The sequence below is a fragment of the Danio rerio genome, chromosome 3 (genome assembly GCF_052040795.2).
Source record: "Danio rerio strain M-AB ecotype USA chromosome 3, GRCz13ab, whole genome shotgun sequence".
In the NCBI taxonomy this organism is placed as follows: Eukaryota; Metazoa; Chordata; class Actinopteri; order Cypriniformes; family Danionidae; genus Danio; species Danio rerio.
Window position 1 is genome coordinate 57,283,936 of NC_141023.1, and position 23,565 is coordinate 57,307,500.

The 23,565-nt window shown below is 35.7% G+C and overlaps 1 protein-coding gene across 1 annotated transcript in view; it reads left to right on the plus strand.

Annotated features, from left to right (window-relative positions):
* The first annotated feature begins 727 nt into the window (after positions 1-727).
* Positions 728-23,565, plus strand: part of olfm2a (olfactomedin 2a) — a 246,246-nt gene continuing 223,408 nt past the window's right edge. The window contains 1 exon segment of the mRNA NM_212717.1: positions 728-1,038. Within this exon segment, the coding sequence (NP_997882.1) occupies positions 1,012-1,038 (27 nt within the window). The 5' untranslated portion in view covers positions 728-1,011.

Sequence of the window (23,565 nt, forward strand, 5' to 3'; positions counted from 1 at the left end):
TACTTCCTCCTGATCTCCGTATTTTAGGCTCTTTCACAATTTAAATCCAAACTTAAAACACATCTGTTTAGAACAGCTTATTCACTTTAACCCGACTTCTTTTAAAGTTTGTATTGTATTCTATTGACTTTTATTGTGTTTTTATTTGAACTGATTGTTCTAGCTGTCCCGTACGGTGACCTTAAGTGTCACGAAAGGCGCCTTTAAATAAAATACATTATTATTATTATTATTATTACTTTGAACCCCAAATAAACACATCAGGTAAGTTAAAAAACAAACAGCAAGCAACTACTCGAAAATAGTATAATTTTATTTTGAAACATCTCTTGATCTTTTCTCTTTTCTCTGCTACTCCACATTTTTTTATATGAAGGAACACATTGACTGGATTATCTCATGTTCTGATGAAACTTAAAGTGCTTAAGGGTTGGGTTTGGTTCTGTTGGCTCATTTGGTCTGGAGCAAAATAAATGTACACTTAGCTTTAGATAAACTAAAATTCAAAGGCTTTACTGAGTATATTTTCCAATGGAACTTTTAGAATTGAAGTAATCTTGTTGCAATGCATGATTCATGCAACACAGCAACAAACAGATGCCGAGGCACTGCAGTAATGATGTAATGAGATCACAGGTGTATTGTGTGGAGTAATTTACAACAGCTCAACCAATCAGAATCAAGTGAGTGCTTACTAAGAAATTGATGGTCACTCTGTTTTGGCTTCATGCAGAGGCAGAAAACTTTCAGATGGGCAAACATTTATTTAACACTCCACTGATCTGGGATTTATAGCTAGTTGTCAAGTTTAACCCTCTCCTCAGTGAAAATACATGGAAATCTGGCAAAACTGGCAAAGAATACCACCAAAGAACTTTTAACATGTGGAGATTCTGTGGTCTGTTCCAACTACTGTTCCACGTCCAGAGTAAATCAGCAGTTATTCATGACCTGCATAGTACATTATATCCCAAATATGAAGAATGGTGGTGGAGCAGCATGCAGGATTGAATGAAATCTGACCACAGCAAAAAACAAGTAAGTCAAGGCTAATTTCATTTATTGAGCACAGGCTTAACACAACAACTTAACACAAGTTTATCCAAAGTGTGTTAAAAGAAAGTCAATTTGAATTTAGAAAAAAACATGTATCAAGTAAAAAAAAAAAAAAAAACACTTTACATGTATTTCAAGAAAAAAAATAACAAATTGGAAATTATAGCAAAATTACTGAAGCTTTAAAATCTGCTGCAGAGTTTTAAGTCTTTTTGAGAGGGAAAATATCAATCATACTAAAATAAAAGTTCGTTACAACTTTCAGTTAACATGGACAAATAAAACATTTGAAAATAGAAATAAATATATTTCTCACATAAATATGGTAGTATTATCAGACATATTGCGAAAAGAGAAAAATAGACAATGCAAATACAAAATATGGTGGCATTATCAGGCATTATCTGAAAAAATATGGTAGCATTATCAGACATAAATACTGTGGCATTATCGGACAAATCTGGTGGCATTATCAGACATTATCTGACATTGGTATTATCTGACATATTTAAAGAAGAAAAAAAAACAGGGTGGCATTATCAGACATTGATACCATGGTATTATCAGACATAAATATGGTGGCATTGTCTGACATCTTTCAAGAAGGGAAAATGGAGATTGCAAAAACAAAATATGGTGGTACTATCAGATATATTCGGTGGCATTATCAGACATTATCTGACATAAATATGGTGGCTTTATCAGACATAAATATGGTGGAATTGTCAGACAAATACAGTGGCATTAGCATACATATTCGGTGGCATTATCAGACATTCGATGGCATTATAAGACATTAATATGTAATTTAATTTAATGTTACATTACATTACATAAATATGGTGGCATCATCAGAATATATCAGACAATTTTTGGTGGCATTAGCAGACATAATCAGTGACATTATCAGAAATTAATATGGTGACTATCCAACTTATTTGGTGTCATCAGATATTATCAGACATAAATACAGTGGCATTATCAAACATATTTGGTGGCAATTTCAGACAAATACAGTGCCGTTACCAATATACTTTTTGGCATTGTCAGACATTGTCATATATAAATTTGGTGGCATTATTAGACATATTTAGTGACATTATCAGACATTATTTGACATAATATGGTGGCATTATCAGACATAAATACAGTGCCATTATCTGACATATTTCAAGAAGAGAAAACAAAAATTGCAAAAACAAAATATGCAGGCATTATCACACATTTTGTGGCATTATCAGACATTGTCTGACACAAATACTATGGCATCATTAGGCATTATCAGACATAAATATGGTGGGCATTATCTGACAGATTTCAAAAAGGGAAAATGGCAATTGAAAAAACAAAATACGGTGGCATTATCAGATATTATCTGACATCAATATGGTGGCTTTATTTACATAAAAACGGTGGCATAAATACAGTGGCATTATCAGACATAAATATGGTGGCATTATTAGACATTATCAGACGAATACAGTGGCATTAGCATACATATTCGGTGGCATTATCAGACATAAATACATAAATAGGGAGGCATTATTAGAATATATCAGACAAATACAGTGGCATTATCAGATACTTTGTGGTATTATCAGACATCATCAGATATAAATATGGTGGCATTATTAGACATATTTAGTGTCATTATCAGACATAGTCCGTGAAGGGAAAATAGAAATTGCAAAAACAAAACATGAATAAAACTTAATTGCTTAAAAAAAAAAAAAAAAAACTATCCGCAACACTTTTAATAATCACAGTGAGTTTTGCATAACCACATGCAACCCCAGAGCTACAATGTGTACATGCTGTTATTTAATTTCTCAATACTTATTTGTTTAATTACACTACAACAACAGAACATCAAAACAAAGCATAAACAAAATTTTACCTAAACCCAGAAAGCAAGCACTTTTGGCTCATTTTTGGCTAAATTGAAGGATTTTCAGCTCAGTCTTGGCATCGGTAAAAGCTGTACTACAAAACTTTTCTGCCTGACTGATGCATTTTTCTCTATGTGCCAGTCACGACTGAAAGCTGTTGTGCACACAGCAGGTCTGCTCTCGGTGTGGTTGTTTGTACCCAGCTATAATCTGAGTTATTTTTTGCTGAGACAAGTCCACTCTTGGTGTAGTAGTTGTGATTACATTTGGTCCAAGTTCATACTGTCAAAGACAAGCCACGATAGCTCAGTTGACCAAAAAAAGGTGTTTAGATTGTGATTGGAGTCAGATGTTTGATTAAGCGCGTTCCAAATCCTCACCGCAAAGGAGGATTCACTCAAAGCTGTTCTAAAGTTAAATATTTTGCTTGTGTTTAAAGATGTTTGATGATTAGACGCAGTTATCAGGATGTTTACAGGGTTAAGCAGACTTAAAAACCTTTTAATGGCATATTGGTAATGTTTGTGTATGTGTTACAACTTATTAGGTGTACACATCTGATGATCTTACCCCTGTTTATAAGCCAGTGACTACAAATTTTATTATGTGTAGGTTTAGTTGTTTGTGATTTTGTCTATGGTAAAATTATTCACATGGCTAGTATTTTAAAAATAGCACACATGTGAACGTACACTTGGATTTATACTGTATTATGTTTTTCTTTTCTCTACATAGTTAAGTGCCAATAAATATGAATTGGATATCATTGTTTGAGTCATATAATTTTCCATTTTCTGTACTGTTATGATATCTAATCACAAATTAATTGTGAAAATGAACTCCAATTGAACTGCTATGTTGTCAGTCTAATATAAACAAGGCACTTTCACACACTAGCTATGTTTCCATCCACCTATTTTTTTGTGGATTTGGATTTTGGATATGTGCAGAAAAAAAAAAACAGTTGATAGAAATGCCAAGATGCACATCAATTTTGAAAATGTGCATTAAAAAACGTATGCGCATTACTAAGTGGGATGAACTTTTTATTAGATAAGAAAAGATGTGCATAAACTACAATGGAAACACTTTTGCTGAACACATTCCAGTGTGCACTTTAAAAAAGTCTTGTGAAATTGTTATAAGAGATAATGTGTTGATAAAAATGTGTGCAAATAGACAAATCAACAGGCTGAGCACATTGTAAACTATCTGAAATGTTGTTTTGGTCATTACAAAACACCGTAATCATTTCAGTATTAGTGTTATTATATTATCGATTACGTCTAGAACTGTTAGAGCATCTGGGCACCATGTGTCATGCCTTCAAATGCCACCACACACTCATTACATGTCGGCATTGTCTTCTGAGGCTCAGGTCATTTATTAAATAAATAAAATATTGACACAGCTTCTCCTATCGCAGCGAACTCCGTTTTATTTTTTGATATTTGATACCTGTTTATTAGGAATTGATGATTTCATTCTCTTTGACTCTTTGGATGATAACGTTGCTTTATTTGCACTTATGGAATATTCCAGTTTTGCACATAAAGTTATTTCGCATCTTTGAATGGAGACATTGCTACGCAGATCCATCAAATTTCCCAGTCTTATCTCAATAGGAAACTCGAGTATTTTACGTTTAGTGTCTGATTCGTATGAGTTCGGTGGTCAAAAATGTACGATCTTAAAAAGGAGGATTAGCAAATTGTACCAAATTGTATGAATAAGATTGTACGATTTTATATGAATGAGCAACTAAATCAAAAATTACAAATTGCCGTGAGATTGTGTTAAATATTCACAGACGGGTCAGTTACATATAAAGGGTTCACTTAGAAGAGGGGAGGAGAAACATGGAGGTGTCAACTATTCAGCCAATTTCGCATCAATTATCGACAGTTCTCAGCCATTTTCGGTGTTCTCTGAAAACTGCTGTGAACAGCTGAATCACTGAAACTTCGACAGCAATTTACAGGACCGTAAACTGTCAAAAATTAGGCTTTTCATGCAGTGTGCAGACCAGGGGCCTCATGTATCAATGCTGTGTACGCACAAAAACTTTGTGTACGCCAGGTTTCACGCTCAGAATCGCTCACATTTGGATTTACTAACGATGAACTGAATGTGGGAATGTGCGCAGCTCCACGCCAGCTTTATGGCTGGCGTACGCACATTTTTTGTGCGTGTCTGTTTTATTTCCATTGGCGACTCCTAGAGGCAGTTGTGTTAAATTGCTCTCTACAAAGTGTCTTTGAGCCGTGCAATGGTAGCTGTACGAGACAGGTTCATCTAGCAGGTATATAAGGTTTCCATACCATACAGTTGACCAGCCAAACATTAAAGCGCAATTTGCAGCGGTCGCCGGTTTCCCTAATGTAATGGGAGCGATCTACTGACTTATTAACTTATTAATGATTCCTACTTGTCTTTCTCGTGATAAATAGTAGGCAAAATCTGATATGTAGTGGGGGGAAAAAAGAAGAATGACTTCATCAGACGCTGGATTCGAACCGAGTTCATGCTCAAACGTGTCAAAACATGTTGACATGCGTTTTAAGAGCTGCGCCACTGAGACTGTTAAGAGTACTACAAAATTTTACACCTATAAATCACACTATTTCTTTTGTAATTCACTCAATGCGATGTTCAGACCCAACTGTGTTAACCGCATCAGCTAAACTCTCCCACTCCATTTTTCTTCTTTTGTTGTTAATTCCTGAGGACAAACTTGCAAATAACACCGTTTTTCTCCGGTCTAAAGCAGCACCTCCAATTCACTTTCTGTTCAAAGTTTCTCTTTTTGCTTGCTTTTGCCATTGCTTTTTAGTTTGGTTTTGCCAAAGAAGAGTCATTAGCATATTCATATGGGGGAGGAGGCAGGGAGGGGTTTTGCGCTCGTGCATGTTGCGCTCAGTTTCACGTTCATTCGGATGTAAAAAAGAATATGCATGAGATTCGGTGTACGCATAAATCTGAATTTTTTTCTGCGTACGCACATTTACAGCTTTGTGCGTACGCAATGTTGTAGTATGATTTCCACGCAAGTCTTCGTACATGATGCCCCAGGTGCAGCTGCAAGCTAAGCTGCATGCAATGCTTTTAATGTGCACACCTAACCCCACCCCTAACTCACAGGGATGTCATAAGCTACACTGAGTCTGAGAATGCATGTCTGAGAATGCGTGTCTTAGCTTGCATATGCAGGACTGCAGTCAGATACTATTGGAGATTCCATGCGCCAGATCTGGCTCAAGGATCAAGCTGGATCCCAGCTACAGTAGATCTGAAAATGTCTGCACCAGACTTGAGCCACATAAAAACATATGTTATTTTAACTGGAAGTGTGCCGGATCTGAATGCATGTGTCTGTTTTCAGTGATTGTGCCAGTTTTGGGCTTAAGCACCCTGGGGCCTCATGTATCAGCGTTGCGTATGCACAAAAACTTTGCGTACGGCAAATTTCATGCTCTCGTTTGCATTTATTAACGATGAAATTAACGTGAGAATGTGCTTTGGTCCACGCCAACTTCATGTCTGGCGCACGTGAATTTATTGTGTGTTTGTTATATTTCCATTGACGACTCCTAGAGGCAATTATGTCAAATTGCACACTACAAAGTATCTTTGAGCCGTGGAATGGCAGTTGTATGAGACGGGATCATCCGCATGTCTAGCAGGTATATAAAGGTTTTCATACCATGCAGTTGACCAGCCAAACATTAAAGCGCAATTTGCAGCGATTGCCGGTTTTCCCAATGTAATCGGAGTGATTAAGAGCACGTATATTGCTCTAAATGTGCTGTCAGAAGATGAATTTGCGGATAATACTCCAGACAGTAAAGTGTCAGCCTCTATTGTCTCCTCAAAGGGTGTTAGTTCAACATCCTTTGTTTCCCAGCCTCTTCGGTCCACACTTTGATGGTGCACCGCTGTTCTCCTCTTAACCTGCACCTTTACATCGGATCATTTCTTTTTTAAGTCACTCACAGTGTGATGTTTAGACCCCACTGACTTAACTGCTAAACTCTCCCACTCTATTTTTTCCCTTTTTTTATTAAATCCAGAGAACAAACTTGCAAATAACATAAGTTCTTGCAAAAAAGCTTTTCTCCGGTCTACCTCCAATAAGAGCACCTCCAATTCACAATCTGTGAAGTTTCTCTTTTTGCTTGCTTTTGCCATTGCTTTTTTGTTTGGTTTTGCCAAAGTAGAGTCATTACCATATTTATATGGGGGAGAAGGCAGGGAGGGTTATTTGTGCTTGTACATGTTGCGCTCAGTTTCACGTTAATTTGGATGTATTGGCTGAATATTTATTTATTTTTATTTTTTACTGCGTATGCACATTTACAGCTTTGTTCGTACGCAATGTTTTAGCATGAATTCAACTGCCAGGTTATGCCAGAGGAGGGCTGGAGAGATTTTGCTATCTCGGCCATTTAGTTTGCCTTCAGTAAAATGTGTCACAGTTTACCCCTCTGTCTTTATTTGCATCTAGATTATGCAACATCCTTAAGTGCCCCATTCCACCTGGAGTGTGCAGAACAGCTGAGAGCAGAGGAATTCCTCTGTCAGGCGACCACACTGTCAGCCAGCAGGAGAAAAGCATCATAATGACGGTTTAATTACTCTCGCCTTATCTCTAGGGGTAAAAAAAAAAAATACAGGAAAAGTGAGAAATTCGCCTTCTTTCCGGGCTGATCCAGACCATTTTTGGGCAGGTTTGCAGATTTTGCAGACAGGTTGGAAGCGATTGTTCTGTTGCAGAGCTGTAATTAAACCATCAGTGACAGTTTAGAGTATTTGACTTCATAATGAGCCCAAGTGTGCGGAGTTCAGTGCTCTGCAGCTAAGCTGCTGTAATCGCTACTATCTGCTTAATTATGTAAAACCATTCTTTTATCCTCCAGCCCCTTTCTCTCTGTGTGTCTCTACTCACGCACACGGACTCGGTGGGAAACACCATAGAAAAACATACCCGATTCCAACTAACCTCTAAGGACGCAGCTTTACTTCTGGGCAGAGCTCAGTGAAGATGCCAGAAAATTGAGTCTCTCTTTCAGAGTTCTGTGAATTTGTTCATTCAGCACTGGAGAGAGAGTGATGTCATAATCTTGAGAGTGTGCTAATGGCTCTACGGCCCTTGGTTTACAAATGCCGTTGCCATGCCAACGCTAATAGCCCTTTACAGAATTTCTTGTCATATTTGCATGAACAATTCCTTAAAAAAAAAAAAAGAAAGAAAGAAAGAAAAGCATGCAATTTCACAGCAGAATGCCCTTTATGGTCATACATCTTCGGATGGCTATTACTGTTTCTCCATGCTTGAGGAACTTGAGGCATGTTTTTCGCCATTGTGCTCTGACATGGGAGGGTGACTATCAGAAGACCTCCGGTCTGATTTTGACTTCGACGTGCATTAAAATGACATTTTCTTGGTTGTTGAAAACACAGGAAGCCCATTTTGAAATTAAAATTTATGGAAAAAAGGAACATGAAATGTCTTCTGTTTCAATGGAGTGGAAAAAACAACACTCAGAACAGCCGACAGTAAATAACTGCAGGTTTCGGTTGGCAGCGAAAACGGAGAGGAACGCATTTTTTTCGTGTCCTGTTATGCTGCTTCCTGCCTCCAATTAGACACCAATACAGGCAGTTGAACACTCTGACAAATGTATCCTTACTAGTTATGCTATGCTGCAGATTATTTAGAACTAGAATACAAAACAAAGATACTGGTTTACACATAAAAACAATTTATAAATAAAAAATCCTGTGGTTATTTTTTATTTAGGACCATGAGTGTATCCTGAATGATTACTCCGAAAAAATTAGTGGGATACTTTAATCATCCACACAAGTTAGTTTTGCCTGAAGCTTTAAAGCTAAATAATAATAATAATAATAATAATAAGAATAATATATATATATATATATATATATATATATATATATATATATATATATATATATATATATATATATATATATATATATATATATATATATATATATAAAAAAAAAGTTATATATATATATATATATATATATATATATATATATATATATATATATATATATATATATATATATATATATATATATACATATATATATTTATATTTATATATATATATATATTTATATATATATTTATATTTATATATATATATATATTTATATATATATATTTATATTTATATATATATATATATATATTTATATTTATATATATATATATATATATATATATATATATATATATATATATATATATATATATATATATATATATATATATATATATATATATATATATATATATATATATATATATATATATATATATATATATATAAACTTTTTTTTTAGGGATATGAAGTGCACTTATGGTTAAGTATTTGAACTTTCCCCCAACAACTTTTAATGTTGAAAACTTTCTTAAATAATTTGAATTTGATATATTGCCTGCAGTGATTTTTTTTTTTTTTAATGGTTCAAAAAACTGGTATTGAACTTCTACATATATCTAGATCAATTTTTTTTTTTTGAATGTGCAACAAAATGTTTTACATTACTAAAATGTCAACAAATGTCACTTTGTTGTTTGTTGTTCAATTTTCAAGCATCAACAGTCGTCAGAGCAGTGTTCAAGGTTCCATTATGCAATTCATAACTATAAATAAACGAAAAACAACTGTTAATAACAAAATATAAAATCTGTAAATTAATGTATTTTTTGTAGTATGTTTTTTTTTTCTTTTTTTTATATCACTGTTAAGTTCATGCAGATGTTTGTGGATTTAAAATGTCTGTAAACAATTTAAGCGCTCAATGAAAAGAAAGAACTTTAACCTGTTGAAAGGAGTCATGAACCACTCCAGTTTCATTTGTACAGCGGATTTACATCTGTAATTGATTTATATACACTTTTTTTTTGCATAATATCAGCTTCTTCTCTTTAGTGGCTGCCTAAAAATGCATTTGCTTTGACCCTAAAATACCCACATTCACCATACTTGAAATATTACAAATTATATGCACCCCACCCCCTAAAAATCCTTAATTTATAAGCTTAGCAGTAATGTGTGAGTGATTGAATATCTTTCTGAGTATATTAAAGAAAAAATTGATGCAACATTCTCAGATCTAAATGTAATACACGGAATTAATCAGCTTGCTCTTTCATCATTAGATTTGGGTGTTAATTAAAGAGATCGTTCACCCAAAGAGTCACCAAACACAACAGAACATTTGACCAGTCAGAGCAGAGACTTGCAGAGAGAAGGGGTTTTACTGAATCTTCCCCACTGGCTGTTATAAAGCCTCTAAATTCCTATAGGGTACACCCAATTCATACATGTTGTCCGAACACAAATCCATTAAGTTAACAAAAGTAATTTTGTTGGGTGAGATCAGCTTCCTTCATGCCTGTCTGTTGTTTGAGGCAGCCGAGGGAGGAGATTAAGGCACGCTAATCTGTGGGCGGGGAGGACTAGCCTTAAAGGCGCAGTACAACAAAACCGCTACCTGATGCTAAAAGGTATAAACTAAAATCTTATAAAAGGCATAATAAAGGTGAGGCAGTGGCGCAGTAGGTAGTGCTGTCGTCTCACAGCAAGAAGGTTGCTGGGTCGCTGGTTCCAATCTCGGCTCAGTTGGTGTTTTTGTGTGGAGTTTGCATGTTCTCCCTGCCTTCGCGTGGGTTTCCTCCGGGTGCTCCGGTTTCCCCCACAGTCCAAAGACATGCGGTACAGGTGAATTGGGTAGGCTAAGTTGGTCGTAGTGTATGAGTGTGTGAATGTGTGTGTATGTTTCCCATAGATGGGCTGCAGCTGGAAGGGCATCCACTGCATAAAACACTTGCTGGATAAGTTGGCGGTTCATTTCGCTGCGGCGACCCGGGATTAATAAAGGGACTAAGCTGACAAGAAAATTAATGAATGAATGGTGAAATCTGATTGGTGTTTTGAGCTGAAACATTAAAGACACATTCTGTAGACACAAAAGATTCATATTAAATCTGAAAAAAGGGGTAACCTAGGTGCCCTTTAAGTAGATTAAATAGTTCCACACACCAACAAAAATCTTTAAATTCTATTGTTTCATCCAATTTTAACAAGTAGTTTGATCAAACAGAAAAAAAAATCTCTTTTGTTTGTGTAATACATATTTTTATTTGTGATATTCAAGTGACAAAACAGGGTGGGACATCTGACCAGTCAGAGTCGAGCAGGTTGGAAGGGGACCCAGCAAGGGGTTTACACAAAACAAGTTTATAACAAGGAATACTTTCAGTCTCTTTGAGAGGTGAGATGAAATGTACATAATGTGAAAAAGAAAGAGCTTTTGACCTTTAGCATGAAGCTTTACATACGCTTAACAGGATTTAGGAACCTTTTAAAAAAAGATATAATCGGGGAACTTATTCATATACCAGATTTTTAACAACCCTCTTCGGGTTTTTACATTTATATTTTTGCATTTTGAACACACTTTTATCTGCCGAAATGTGCACTGCATAGAAAAATGCAAATGTTTAATGATTCAAGAACGTAGTCAAATTTGCTAGAAATAAAACTCATGTTTAGGGTAACTGATGTGCGAGTAAGAGATACATTATTAATAGTAAGAGATACTATTATACTTTGGCTGATAAACTGTAGTGTCAGTTAAAACTGGACTGACACAGTTTTAATATACTAGAACTTCTATGTGAAGCTGCTTTGACACAATCTACATTGTAAAAATGCTATAGAAATAAACATGGATTTTAATTGAATTTAATAGTGTTTCAAATCATCAATAAATTTGCTGTTTATGACTGGCACTGATCCTTCTGAGGTTCAAGTGATAAAATGAAATTCATTCCACCAGATAAAACAAATATAATAAACTGAATACTACAAACTAAATTATACAAAGACCTAAAACACATACGATCTACAGTAAATGTGCTGAAGTAGCGAAATTACATTTGTTGAATAGACAAAACAAAAAAAATGTATCTTACTCAGTTTAGTTCTTTTTGAACTTGTATGTTTTTGTTTTGTTCAATCTAGCCGTTTCAAGCAGGACTTTTTTCCCCCTTGATTGCTTTTAAAGCATTAAAATGATTGCCATCATCTGTCTGTCCTGTTTTTTTTTTTTTTTGTATTACCACCATCATTGGTTATCTTCAGATTGAATCAGTTTGCTTTTTTTTTTGTTGTCCTAAATAATAACAAATACCATTGTAAATGCATGATCATGCCAAGCTATCCTATAAAAACTATAGGAGAAAATATTCACTCAGCTATCTAAAACCGGCAGATCTAGTACACTGAAATATGTGTGTGTGTGTGTGTGTGTGTGTGTGTGTGTGTGTGTGTGTGTGTGTGTGTGTGTGTGTGTGTGTGTGTGTGTGTGTGTGTGTGTGTGTGTCTTAAATATAGGTTAAATTTTTTGTACACCTTTTCTCACACATAACAGTAAAATAAGGGGCATTCATCGTGGTCATTCATTTATTTTGCATGAATCCTAACCCTAACCTTGTCACCATTTGTTCTGCATAAAATTAGGTGATATTTGAGATTCACACACCTGATGAAATAGTCATTTAGAGGTTACTGCTGGTCAGAATAGACTCATCATTTGTCAATTTAAACTTAAATAAGTTTAAAAAGTTATATGTAATTGAATGTAATGTATGACTTGGCTCTTGAATCTGATTGGCTGATAGCAGTGTGACATTCTGCAATAATAGCACTCGTACAGCCTCTTCACCCTTGTGGTGTATTACTCCGCTCACACAGAGAGACAAGCAGAAGAGTGGACAGCTCGTTATAGTTTGACATATTGCAGCTGTTGGGCAACATATTGTACTTTTTAGGCTTTTAAAGGCAAGAATGTAGTTAGTTTGCAACTATGCTGTTTATTTATAAGGATAGTGCCTATATCAAAATATTTATAATCTCTGAGATTCATCGCGTCGGCGGCCATCAGCATGCAGAGCATAGTTGACTGCCACAAGATGGTGACTGAGACTGCATAATAAGTCCTTACAAGAGAAAAACTCTGTTTTCTCTTTTCGTATTTTTAAACTACAGCTGATCAAATCATTATAAAACAGTTAAGTGACATTCTAAGTCAATCTCTCTCTCTCTCTCTCTCTCTTGTATTTTGTAATAGTGTATTTATACCACAGTAATCCACTGGTGTTTGCTTTGCTTTTTGCTTTTTAGGTTTATTTATTATGCTGACAGCAACAGAGAAATACTGGGAAATCTGATGGCATTTCATGCCATTCTGCCTTATAATATTAAAATGTCACCAAAATCACCTGTTTTGCCATCACTTTAGACATTACGCTGGAGAATCATTCAAATACTAGCTCGAAAGTGATGTTTGTAAACTGGCAACAGTTTCTGCTCTTCTTACGTCAGATGCAAATGTAAATGAATGGCGGAGAAAAGTAGTTCCTCATACAAAACAGATTTTTAGACTCTCCGTGTTTAACTTTCTTTTTTACATACACAAATATGTCATCAAAATGTTGTTCAAATGCAATATCACACTTTTAGCAGTGTGATATGGCTGTACATCAAACTGGTGGTGGGGAAATAAGGCAATTGGCCTGTGGCCAGGGCCGCAGTGGAATTCCTTTTCAGCCCTAGAGTTTCAAGCCTGAGACCGGCCCACTTCACTTCATGACTGACTATATTAAAATAACGTCATTTCCAATTCATTCCTTCACAGTGAAGATTTATTTCAACAGTTAACACAATGTAATGTTTAACAGTATCAGAATCTATTTTCTGTAAGAGTTAGAGGTCATAAATATCTAAACCTTGAACTGAAAAAATATCAAATGAATACAAAAACATATTAAGCTAATATTACATTTTAAATGTATTGAATTTTCTATTGACACTCTCATGTCTTTTTCAAGGAAACAGCTGCTTTATAACTTCAAGTATTTGTCAAATATAAGAACATTTAAAGGGTAGCTAAATCTCTACACTCAACACTATTCTTTAAAACATCACAATGTCCTTTTCTGCAATATCTGAATGTATGTTGTAGGAGCCTATTTGTTTGGATTTAATAAGTAATGTTATATGATGCATTTCAGTTTTGAATATTTTTGTTTTGAATCGTTTGCATTTGAGAATTTAGAATATTCATATGCGTTGTTCAGATGGATATTCTGTGCATTTGGCATTGAGGATATGTAGCGTGTTAAAAATTGTGTGCGGGCTCTTCAAGATATCTGTCTATCAAATTTGACGGCAGTGCATTCTTTAGAAGACAGTGGAGGCACAGTTCTCTTTTACGCATTCATCAAATTTGAGGTTATATTTTGTTTACTTTATTTTAATTTGTTTATGTATCTCTGAGTGAAGGTTAAAAGTCAACATTTGAAAAGAAACGGACTACGTAGATATCTTACAGTAATTGGACATTATTAACCTGCAGGCTGCATTCTGCTCGTGGGGCTGCCAGTAAATAAAGAAAAAGAGTGGATTTGCGGTAAAATAATGAAAAAAGAGTGAGGCTATGGTCAAATAAATAAATGAATGAAAAAAGAGTGACAGCTCAGAGTGCAGAAAGCTAGGGACACCAGCCCTCGTGACCAAAAAAAATGGACTAGCCTACCGAGAATACTCCCAGTCCTTTCGATTAGCCAATCCGGGCCTGCCTGTGGCCTCAAATCAACACACACCTCCCACCAATGCTGATAAACAGCCATATCACTGTAAGTCTACAAGTGTGATATTGCTAATATAAAACACAAACTAGAACTAGCAACCCCCGGTAGTCATTGTATACTGTAATTCACACTCTGGCTATTTTGCTATCCTTTTAGTTCATCATTGTAAGTAAAGGAAGTTCCTCACTATTTGCTTTCATTTATGTTGATATATTGGACTGATCTACTCTGGGTTTGGGTTTCCCGTACTTGCTACTAAAGACTTTGAAATATCTATGTGTGTTTCAGCAGTTCTTTACCAAAAACCAGCCTGAAACATTTTTTGATTTTGTCTGTTTTCCATTTCTGCTTCATCTTGAATATCCCTGCCATTCGTCTCCTTTGCCTGCAGCAGGTAGATCACTCCTTCAAAGACCCCATGAGAGACGTTTTTTCTTTTTCTGTGGTTTTGCATTTCAATGAAATAAGAAAATCATTTGCAAACTTGAATGCAGATGCTTACATCTTGGATAATGTGGGAGAACTCTCCCAATTCTGGGACTGTTCTGGGACATGCAAATTACATTACATGATGATGACAATGATGTGTCTTTATTTGTCACAACACTGTTACATTCAGTGAAATTAGTTCCCTGAAACCATATGCTACTTGACAAAAGTCTTGTCGTCCCAGTTGTAAGAGCAACAAATAAAAACTTCTAGTTGATCATTAGGAAAAGTGTCAGAAGGTAGATTTTTCTGATGAATCATCTGTTGAACTGCATCCTAATCATCACAAATGCTGCAGAAGCCCTATTAAAACCCACAGAACCCAAGAATCTCATAGAAATAAGTCAAGTTTGGTGAAGGAAAAATCATGGTTTGGGATTACATTTGAGTATGGGGGCATGTGAGAGATCTGCAGAGCGGAGAACATGCAAACTCCACAGAATTGCCAACTGACCCAACCGGGGCTCAAACCAACGACCTTCTTGCTGTGAAGCGATTGTGCTACCCATGGCACCACTGTGCTGCCACACAGTATTTTAGACAAACATGTTATATGTATTTTCCCAGAGATGGGTTGCGGCTGAAAGGGCATCCGCTGCGTAAAAACTTGCTGGATAAGTTGGTGGTTCATTCCGCTGTGGCGACCCCGGATTAATAAAGGGACTAAGCCGACAAGAAAATGAATGAATTAATATTATACGTATCTGAACTTAAATGACCTTAAAATTAAAAGCCTCCTTAATTTCTTTCTTTTACCTTTTCAGCAGAAAACAAGCACTTTCTAATTAGTTACAATAATAGATAACACTTTAAATGTGGCATCGTATGTCCATTTTACACAAGTTGATATGATTTTTTTTATAGTCTGAAAAGTTTGGGAATCCCTGGTCTATTGTATGCCTCCAACAATAAAAGAAGTCCCACCTTCCAGGTCGAAATAACCAATAGTAATGGGTCGTTTATGACCGATTCGTTTCATTTTGAATGATATGACTTGGGAACTACGAGTCCTCTCAGGAAGTGATTCGTTCATTCGCGCGTGCGCACATTTGTGCAGGTGGTGTTGTTCATTTCAAGTCTTTTGAGTTGTTCATCGCTGAAAGGTAGAAGCCAAACATATGCGTTTAGAGCCGTAAAAAAAAATTGATCCGTTTATCTCTTGAGTCCTCTATCGAGTTTAAGTCGTTCGTTCCTCACAGGCCAATCAAATGCGTTTAGAGCCGGAAAAATTATTATTGATCCGTTCAACTCTTGAGTCCTCGGGTTTGAGTCATTCTGTCATGTAATGAACGAACGACTTAAGAACCAGAAGACTTGAAAGGTGACTAATTATCATGGCTCATATCGACTCAGACTGTGTACATTGGTTAAAATTATATGTGACTGTCAGTGTAACCTGAACAAACCACTGACAATTGAAGACATGAGGTGAGTTGAGCAAAGAGACAAAAATACCTTCATAGATAAAAGAGCAGGTGAACATTGAATTATTATTTTCTCCTTCTAATAGTATTCTATTTATGACTTATTTGTCATGTGATCAACCTTTTAGCTCGTTTTAGATGCGTTTGGAAGCAATTCGGAACATTTTAATAATATTTTGGCAAATTGCACCAATTGAACGAAATGACTCGAAAAAAGATTCATTCATCTCGATGAACAAGACTCAAAGATCCGAGTCAGTAAAATGATCCGAACTTCCCATCACTAATAGCCAATCATCAATCGTCTTTGTCGTCTTTTTTGTCGTCATTACTCAGGTTTTGTCTCTGTTATGCCAGTGCCTATAACCACGTCTGCTTACCATTGAAACGGCTATAAAAGAGATTAGTGTCATGCCAATATTTTCACATGTGCAGTAGCTGGAGCAGACTGCAAATTATGTGTTTGAAATATAATTAAACCTTAAGAAATACAAGTAATTAGACAGGTCACTTCAGATTTTGTTGTTGATTTGAAATATGTCATGTAATTGACAGTTTTCAACATGATTCCACCGTTCCTTTAGAAAAGGCTTTGGTCTTGTATAAACTGCCTGAGGTGTTGCAAATATGGCCTTAAAGTGAACAGACTTTCCTTGAAAGGGACATTGCTGCTGCCCAGAAATCAAACATAAAAGCCTAGTGATCAGAAATCTTGTGTCTAGATTGAAGCGCAGTGATTTTACTGATGAACCTGATTAAGGGAATCCTGAGTCCACTGTGTGAGTCTCTCTTCAAAAAAATCAATCAGCGAGCAGCAGTGAAGCCAACAAGGAGCCTTATCTAAGTGCAGATATGTGCTGTTTACCTCCACAAACATCCACAAACAACGCATCTCCATGAACTTTGTTCGCCCTTGCCCCGGTTGCCTTGGTTACAAGCAGGTACTAAATGTGCAACCGCCCAGGGGAGGGTGTGAAACGCGATGTTTGATTCAGGCTGTCTCTCACACCTTCTCCTACTGGGACCATAATGGACATTGCTATGGCAGCAAACCTCTCCTCATTCCTCCCGGCCCGCAGGAGGGCAGTGGCTGAGTGCTGCGACCAGATCTGGGCCAAAATAACTGGCTCCATCAGCCGCCGCTGTGGCTTGTAGATGGGACTGAGGGATGGCCGGCCGTCTCATTATCAGCATGAGAGGGAGATGACCATGAGCTGAGCTGGACTGATGTTGTGAGCCACTCAGAGCTGTTTGATTATTTTACACATCGGGGTATGATTTTATTGGGCTTTGTTTTCTGATGCTGGAAATCTGATGTGTAAAAACTGGAATGTCTTTTGTATTTTTGTTTTTTACATTTTTTTTTTTGTTACCAAGTTTTATTTGTGAAAACATGTAGAGTGATATGTCATCCAAAAATGGCCGTTGGGATTTATTCTTAGTCGTTTCTTTCTTCTTTTGAATGCTGGTTGATGAGACCCATTGACTTTCATGGTATTTTTTTTTTTTTCTGCTATGGAGGTCAATGTGTCCCAGCAACAAGTGTTATTTCAGTTTTTTTTTTTTGTTTTTTTTCTGTGTGTTCAGCAGAAGAAAGAAACTTTGATTTGAAACCACATGAAGTAAATGATGGCATCATTTAATAAATAATAAAATGAAAGAAAATATTTCTTTATGAATTATTTAAACAACCGAAAAGCTATAAATTTGTATAGTAAACATTTTATATAATACAATGTTCACCATATTTATAGCTTTTTAAGTTATTTTTTTATAATATTTATAAAATATTCAGTTTTATTTTGTACAGTTATTATACCACTATATTTATTTTATTTATATGAGTAAAATGAAAGCTGTTGCCTTGTTGATTACCAATTTCCCCCTCTGTAATATGTAAAATCTGAATAATTAAGTTTTCGATTAAAGTACATGTATAATGTATATTTGTATATTACAACATAAACGTCAAGGACAACAGAGGTGAGGATCTATGTGCAGTTTAAGAGTAGTCAGGCATGCAATGGTCAAAATTGTTACAAACTAGAGCATAGATAGACAATCCAATGAGCGTGCTCAAAATGAGACAAGTGCAGGCGGCGAATAGGACAAACAATAAGCAAAACACAAGAAGGCTAGACAAGAATCAACACTTTGAAATGCTTACAGAAAACAAGACTCAGCTGTGTGTGCGTGTGTGTGTTTGAGAGGTGTATAAATAGCCTGTGTATTTAGCCCTAAACAACTTCAGCTGTGCAATCATGGGAGATCTGGGTCAGGTGTGTGAGTGAAGTACATGATGGGATTTGTAGTACGTAACATGGATATTTTGCTGAGATAAAAATATTTGGTTGTGAGACAATAAAAAATTTGGAATCTGAGAGTTTAATATACAGTACAGTAATATTGAGAAAAACACCTTTTAAAGCTGGCCAGATTAAGTTATTAGCAATGCTTATCACTTTTTTTCTGTTGAAATATTTATGATAGGACATTTGCTAGTATATTTTCACGGAACATGATCTTATTATACCAAAATCATAAATAAAAAATCTGACATTTTGACCCATACAATTTACTTTTGCCTATTGCTAAAATAAACCCACAAGCATGTTGTGGTCCATGGTTACAAATATATTAATATCTCATGATTTCAGCTTTTATGTCACAATCACTATTTATCAAAGCTTGTTTTTCCTCCCTTATGTGTCAGAAATGAGCTTCCATAAATGTGTCCTGTCTTTAGTATTCAGAACTAATGCTGGGCGTCTCTGCCAGTGTTTGACATTTGCTAGTGAAAGTGGAAGTGAGTGTGAGAATGCTGATGCTGCTGACACACAGTTAAGCTGCTTTCACATGAGGGACACACAGCGGCTCGCACATCTTTCAGACTCTGATGCCTCTGTCCTGCCATATCAGGATGAGCCTGAAATCAATGCACGCTCTTTGAAATGAACAGATATTGATCTGCCAACTGTTACCACAGTTCAGTCCTCCTTGAAACCCACCACGATGCTAAATAACTAGTCCTCAAGATAAGCACTTTCCACCCCACGTATACAGCTGAAGACGAAATAAAATAAATTGTCAAATATTTTCCAAGCTGATATTTAGCAGAGAGATTTTTTTTTACTCATAAAAAAAAAAAAAAAAAGGTTGAATAACCATACTTGCCAACATTTGTCTCTAAAATTCTGGGAGACCAAGGTGAGCAGGCTGGGTGCATACCTGTCAACATTGGGATATAAAAATAAGGCATATGCCTACCAAAATGACTAAATGTTCATCTGGAGCTGTTTCATTGTGAATAAACAGTTAAACTGTCAGTAATATTGTTTTGCAAGGTATTAGTGTTCTACTTAGTCATGCTTTTATTAGGTTAATTAGGTGGCAAGTTAAGTTAATTAGGCAAATCATTGCATTTGGGAAAAACAGATGAGGCTCTCAAGGTGAATGCGTACCTTGGATTTAGGGGTCAAACAACAACAAAAAAATATAGGTAAAGAGTGTTGGTGTTATTTTATTGTCAAGTTTCAGTATAGTCATGTCAAAGCAGTAATTAAATCAGCATACTGCTATCTCATAAGCATAGCAAGACTTAGATGCTTTGTTTTCAGTGAGAACTTCATTCTTTTATCAGCAGCAGGGTGGATTACTGTAATGGACTCCTTACTGGTCTCTCCAAAAAGTCAGACAGTTGCAGCTTATCCAGAAAGCTGCTGCCATTATTTTGACCAAAATCAGAAAATCAGAGCTCATCCCACCTGTCTTCAGGTCTTTACACTGCCCCCAGTTACATTCAGAATATATTTTAAAGTATTATTACTTGTCTATAAATTACTGGCCTAGGACCTCAATGCATTTACACTCATATTGTTCAGTCAAAGCATGATGAATTTGCTTTCTGCTATATGTCCTCCTCTGTTGCTGGAATCAGCTTCTAGAAATGATCAGATGTGCTCCAACATTAGGTACATTCAAATCAAGGCTAAAAACACATCAGTTTAGCTGTGCCTTTACTGAATGAGCACTGTGCTACGTCCAACAGATCACACTTTAATGTCTTTCTTTTTTTTTTATAAAGCATGGCATAAATTACCATCTATATGCTGATGACTCTCAAATCTACTTCCCTATAAAATCTAGGGATCAATCCTCCCTTCAGGCTTTGTTTAATTGTTTGGCTGATGTGAAGTGTTGGTTAGCAAATAACTTTCTCCAACTGAATAAAGACAAGTGCGAATTCATTGTTTTTGGTCAAAAAGTTTCGGATTCTAATGGCAATCTGACATTGCTTCTTGGGAAAATACATTCCTCTGTAAAGAGTCTTGGTGTCATCTTTGTCTCTGAGCTAAAATTTGATCGGCGAATTAATGCGGTTGTCAAAAATAGTTTTTTTCTATTTAGATATATTGCCAAGCTGAAGTCTGTCCTCTCTTTCAGTGATTTGAAGAAGGTTGTTCATGCATTTATCTCTTCTTGTCTAGACTATTGCAACGCATTGTATCTGGGTGTGAGTTAGGCCTCTCTCGCGACTGCAGCTAGTCCAGAAGGCAACTGCTTGGCTCCTAACAGGCACAAAAAAAACGAGAACACATTACACCTGTACTTGTTTCTCTACACTGGCTGCCAAACCAGTTTAGAATTCAGTACAAAGTTCTGTTGTATGTTTATAAATCCCTCCATGGCCTGGCCCCTGAGTATATTTCTGAGCTAATTATTATGCACCAACCTGTGAGATCTCTTCGCTCTATGGATTGTCTCTATTTGCAAGTTCCTAGATCACGCTGAAAATCAAGTCGAGGTGACAGAGCTTTAACGGTAGCAGCTCCGAGACTTTGGAACGATCTTCCACTCTCTTTAAGAGCAGCTGAAATGTTTAAATCTTTTCAGAGGTCACTGAAAACACACTTATTTTTTTTTAACTTTTAATCATTGGATGTGAGTTTATGTATTTTGGTTTTATGTATATTTACATGCGTTTTATGTGTTTTCAAGAGTTCACACTTAGCTGAGGATTAATTATTAAAGCTTGTTTGGCATGCTGTCCCGGGAGAGCGCCCTGAGCTCATGAGATCCTCGAGCCCAGGGCTCCCTCCCGTTGCAAGGCGGGTAGGGGAGTTTGAGCTCAGGTAGATCTCGAGAACTCCCCTGCTGTAGTAACCAATGAACAGTAAGTGATTGCTCTTGAAGATAACTATATACTAGAAGCATATCTATGGTGCCAATTTAGATTATTCAATTAACTTAATTGCATGTTTTTAGGCGGTGGGAGGAAACTGGGGAACCCAGGGGAAACCCACGTGAGCACGGGGAGAAGTGCAAACTCCACACAGAAATGTCTGCTGGTTTGGTAAAGCCTGGAACCAGAGACATTCTTGCTGTGAGGCAACAGTGCTCCGCACTGGGCCACCGTGTCACCCATCTAAGGAGGAGGAGTAGGGGTGGAAGGGGGGACTCTTCAAAACTAAGATAGCAGTGGAATGAAACCCAGGGTATTTATAGTAGTTTAGGAGTCATCTGATTGGAGCGTAGTGAATTGGATAATGCGGATCCAGCCACTAGCAATCATAAGCATGTGATCCTCTCGAAATTTGTTTATACATAAACTGCACTTATGTACAGCACTCTGGTAATCATTGTGGTTTGTGAATGGGCTTTAGAAATAAAGTGAGTTGAGTTGAGTGAGTTCTTTTTCATTCTTTTAAAACCTGTTTGAACTCATTTTAATCTGTTTTTAATCATTTTATTCTTTGTTTTTATTTTTTATACTTGTTTTTTTTATTCCTGTTTATGTAAAGCATTTTGAATTACTATTATATATGAAATGTGTTATATAAATAAACTTACGTTGCCTTGCCAATCAAAAACAAACAAAGCAAAACAAAGAAGGTTCTTAATGGAGGTACAGTAATAATATAATATCTTAATATATATTCAGAAAAAGTCATAATTATTAGCCCCTCTGAATTATTAGCTCCCCTGTATTATTACCCCCCTGTTTATTTTTTTTCAATTTCTGTTTAACAGAGAGAAGACTTATTCAACACATTTCTAATCATATTAGTTTCAATAACTCATTTCTAATAACTGATTTATTTTTATCTTTGCCATGATGACAGTAAATAATATTTGACTAGATATTTTTCAAGACACTTCTATACAGCTTAAAGTGACATTTAAAGGCTTAACTAGGCTAATTAGGTTGACCAGGTTATAGTAATTAGGCAAATCATTGTTTAACAATGGTCTGTTTTGTTGACTATCAAAAAATATAGCTTAAAGGGGCTAATATTTTTACTTTAATGTTAAAAAAAAAAAAAAAAAAAAAAAAAAACAACAACTATAAACTGTTTTTATTCTAGCCAAAATAAAACATAAGACTTTCTTCAAAAGAAAAAAAAAAAAAGTATATCAGACATACCGTGAAGATTTTCTTGCTCTGTTAAACATAGTTTGAGAAATATTTAAAAAAGAAAAAAAATCATAGGGGGGCTAATAATTCTGACTTCATCTGAAAATATTTTTAAAGTAAATACTTTTATCATAACCAAACTAAAAGAAATTTTGTCTTTCTCAGGAAGAAAAATACTATTATAGGTTGTGAATTATATTATATGCTGTGAAAATGTCTTTGCTCTGTTAAACAGTACTTGGGAAATATTTGAGAAAAGAATGAACATTTCACAGGAGGGATAATCATTTTGTCTTCAACTGTACAATTGTTTTACCTAGTGGTTGTGTGCAAGGAAATAAATAATGGCAGGGAACCAAATGCAGTCTTTCCATTGATTTGCAGTTTAAAAATAAAACTTAACAAAAATAAACACAGGGAAACACTCAGACATACAGTAACATTAGCTACTGTCAAAAATAACCACATGCAGTATACAGTTGAAGGGAGAAATATTAGCCCCCTGTAATTTTTCCCCCAAAAATTTCTGTTTAACTTAGAGGATTGTTTCAACACATTTTTATACAAATTAGTTTTAATAACTTAATAATTTCT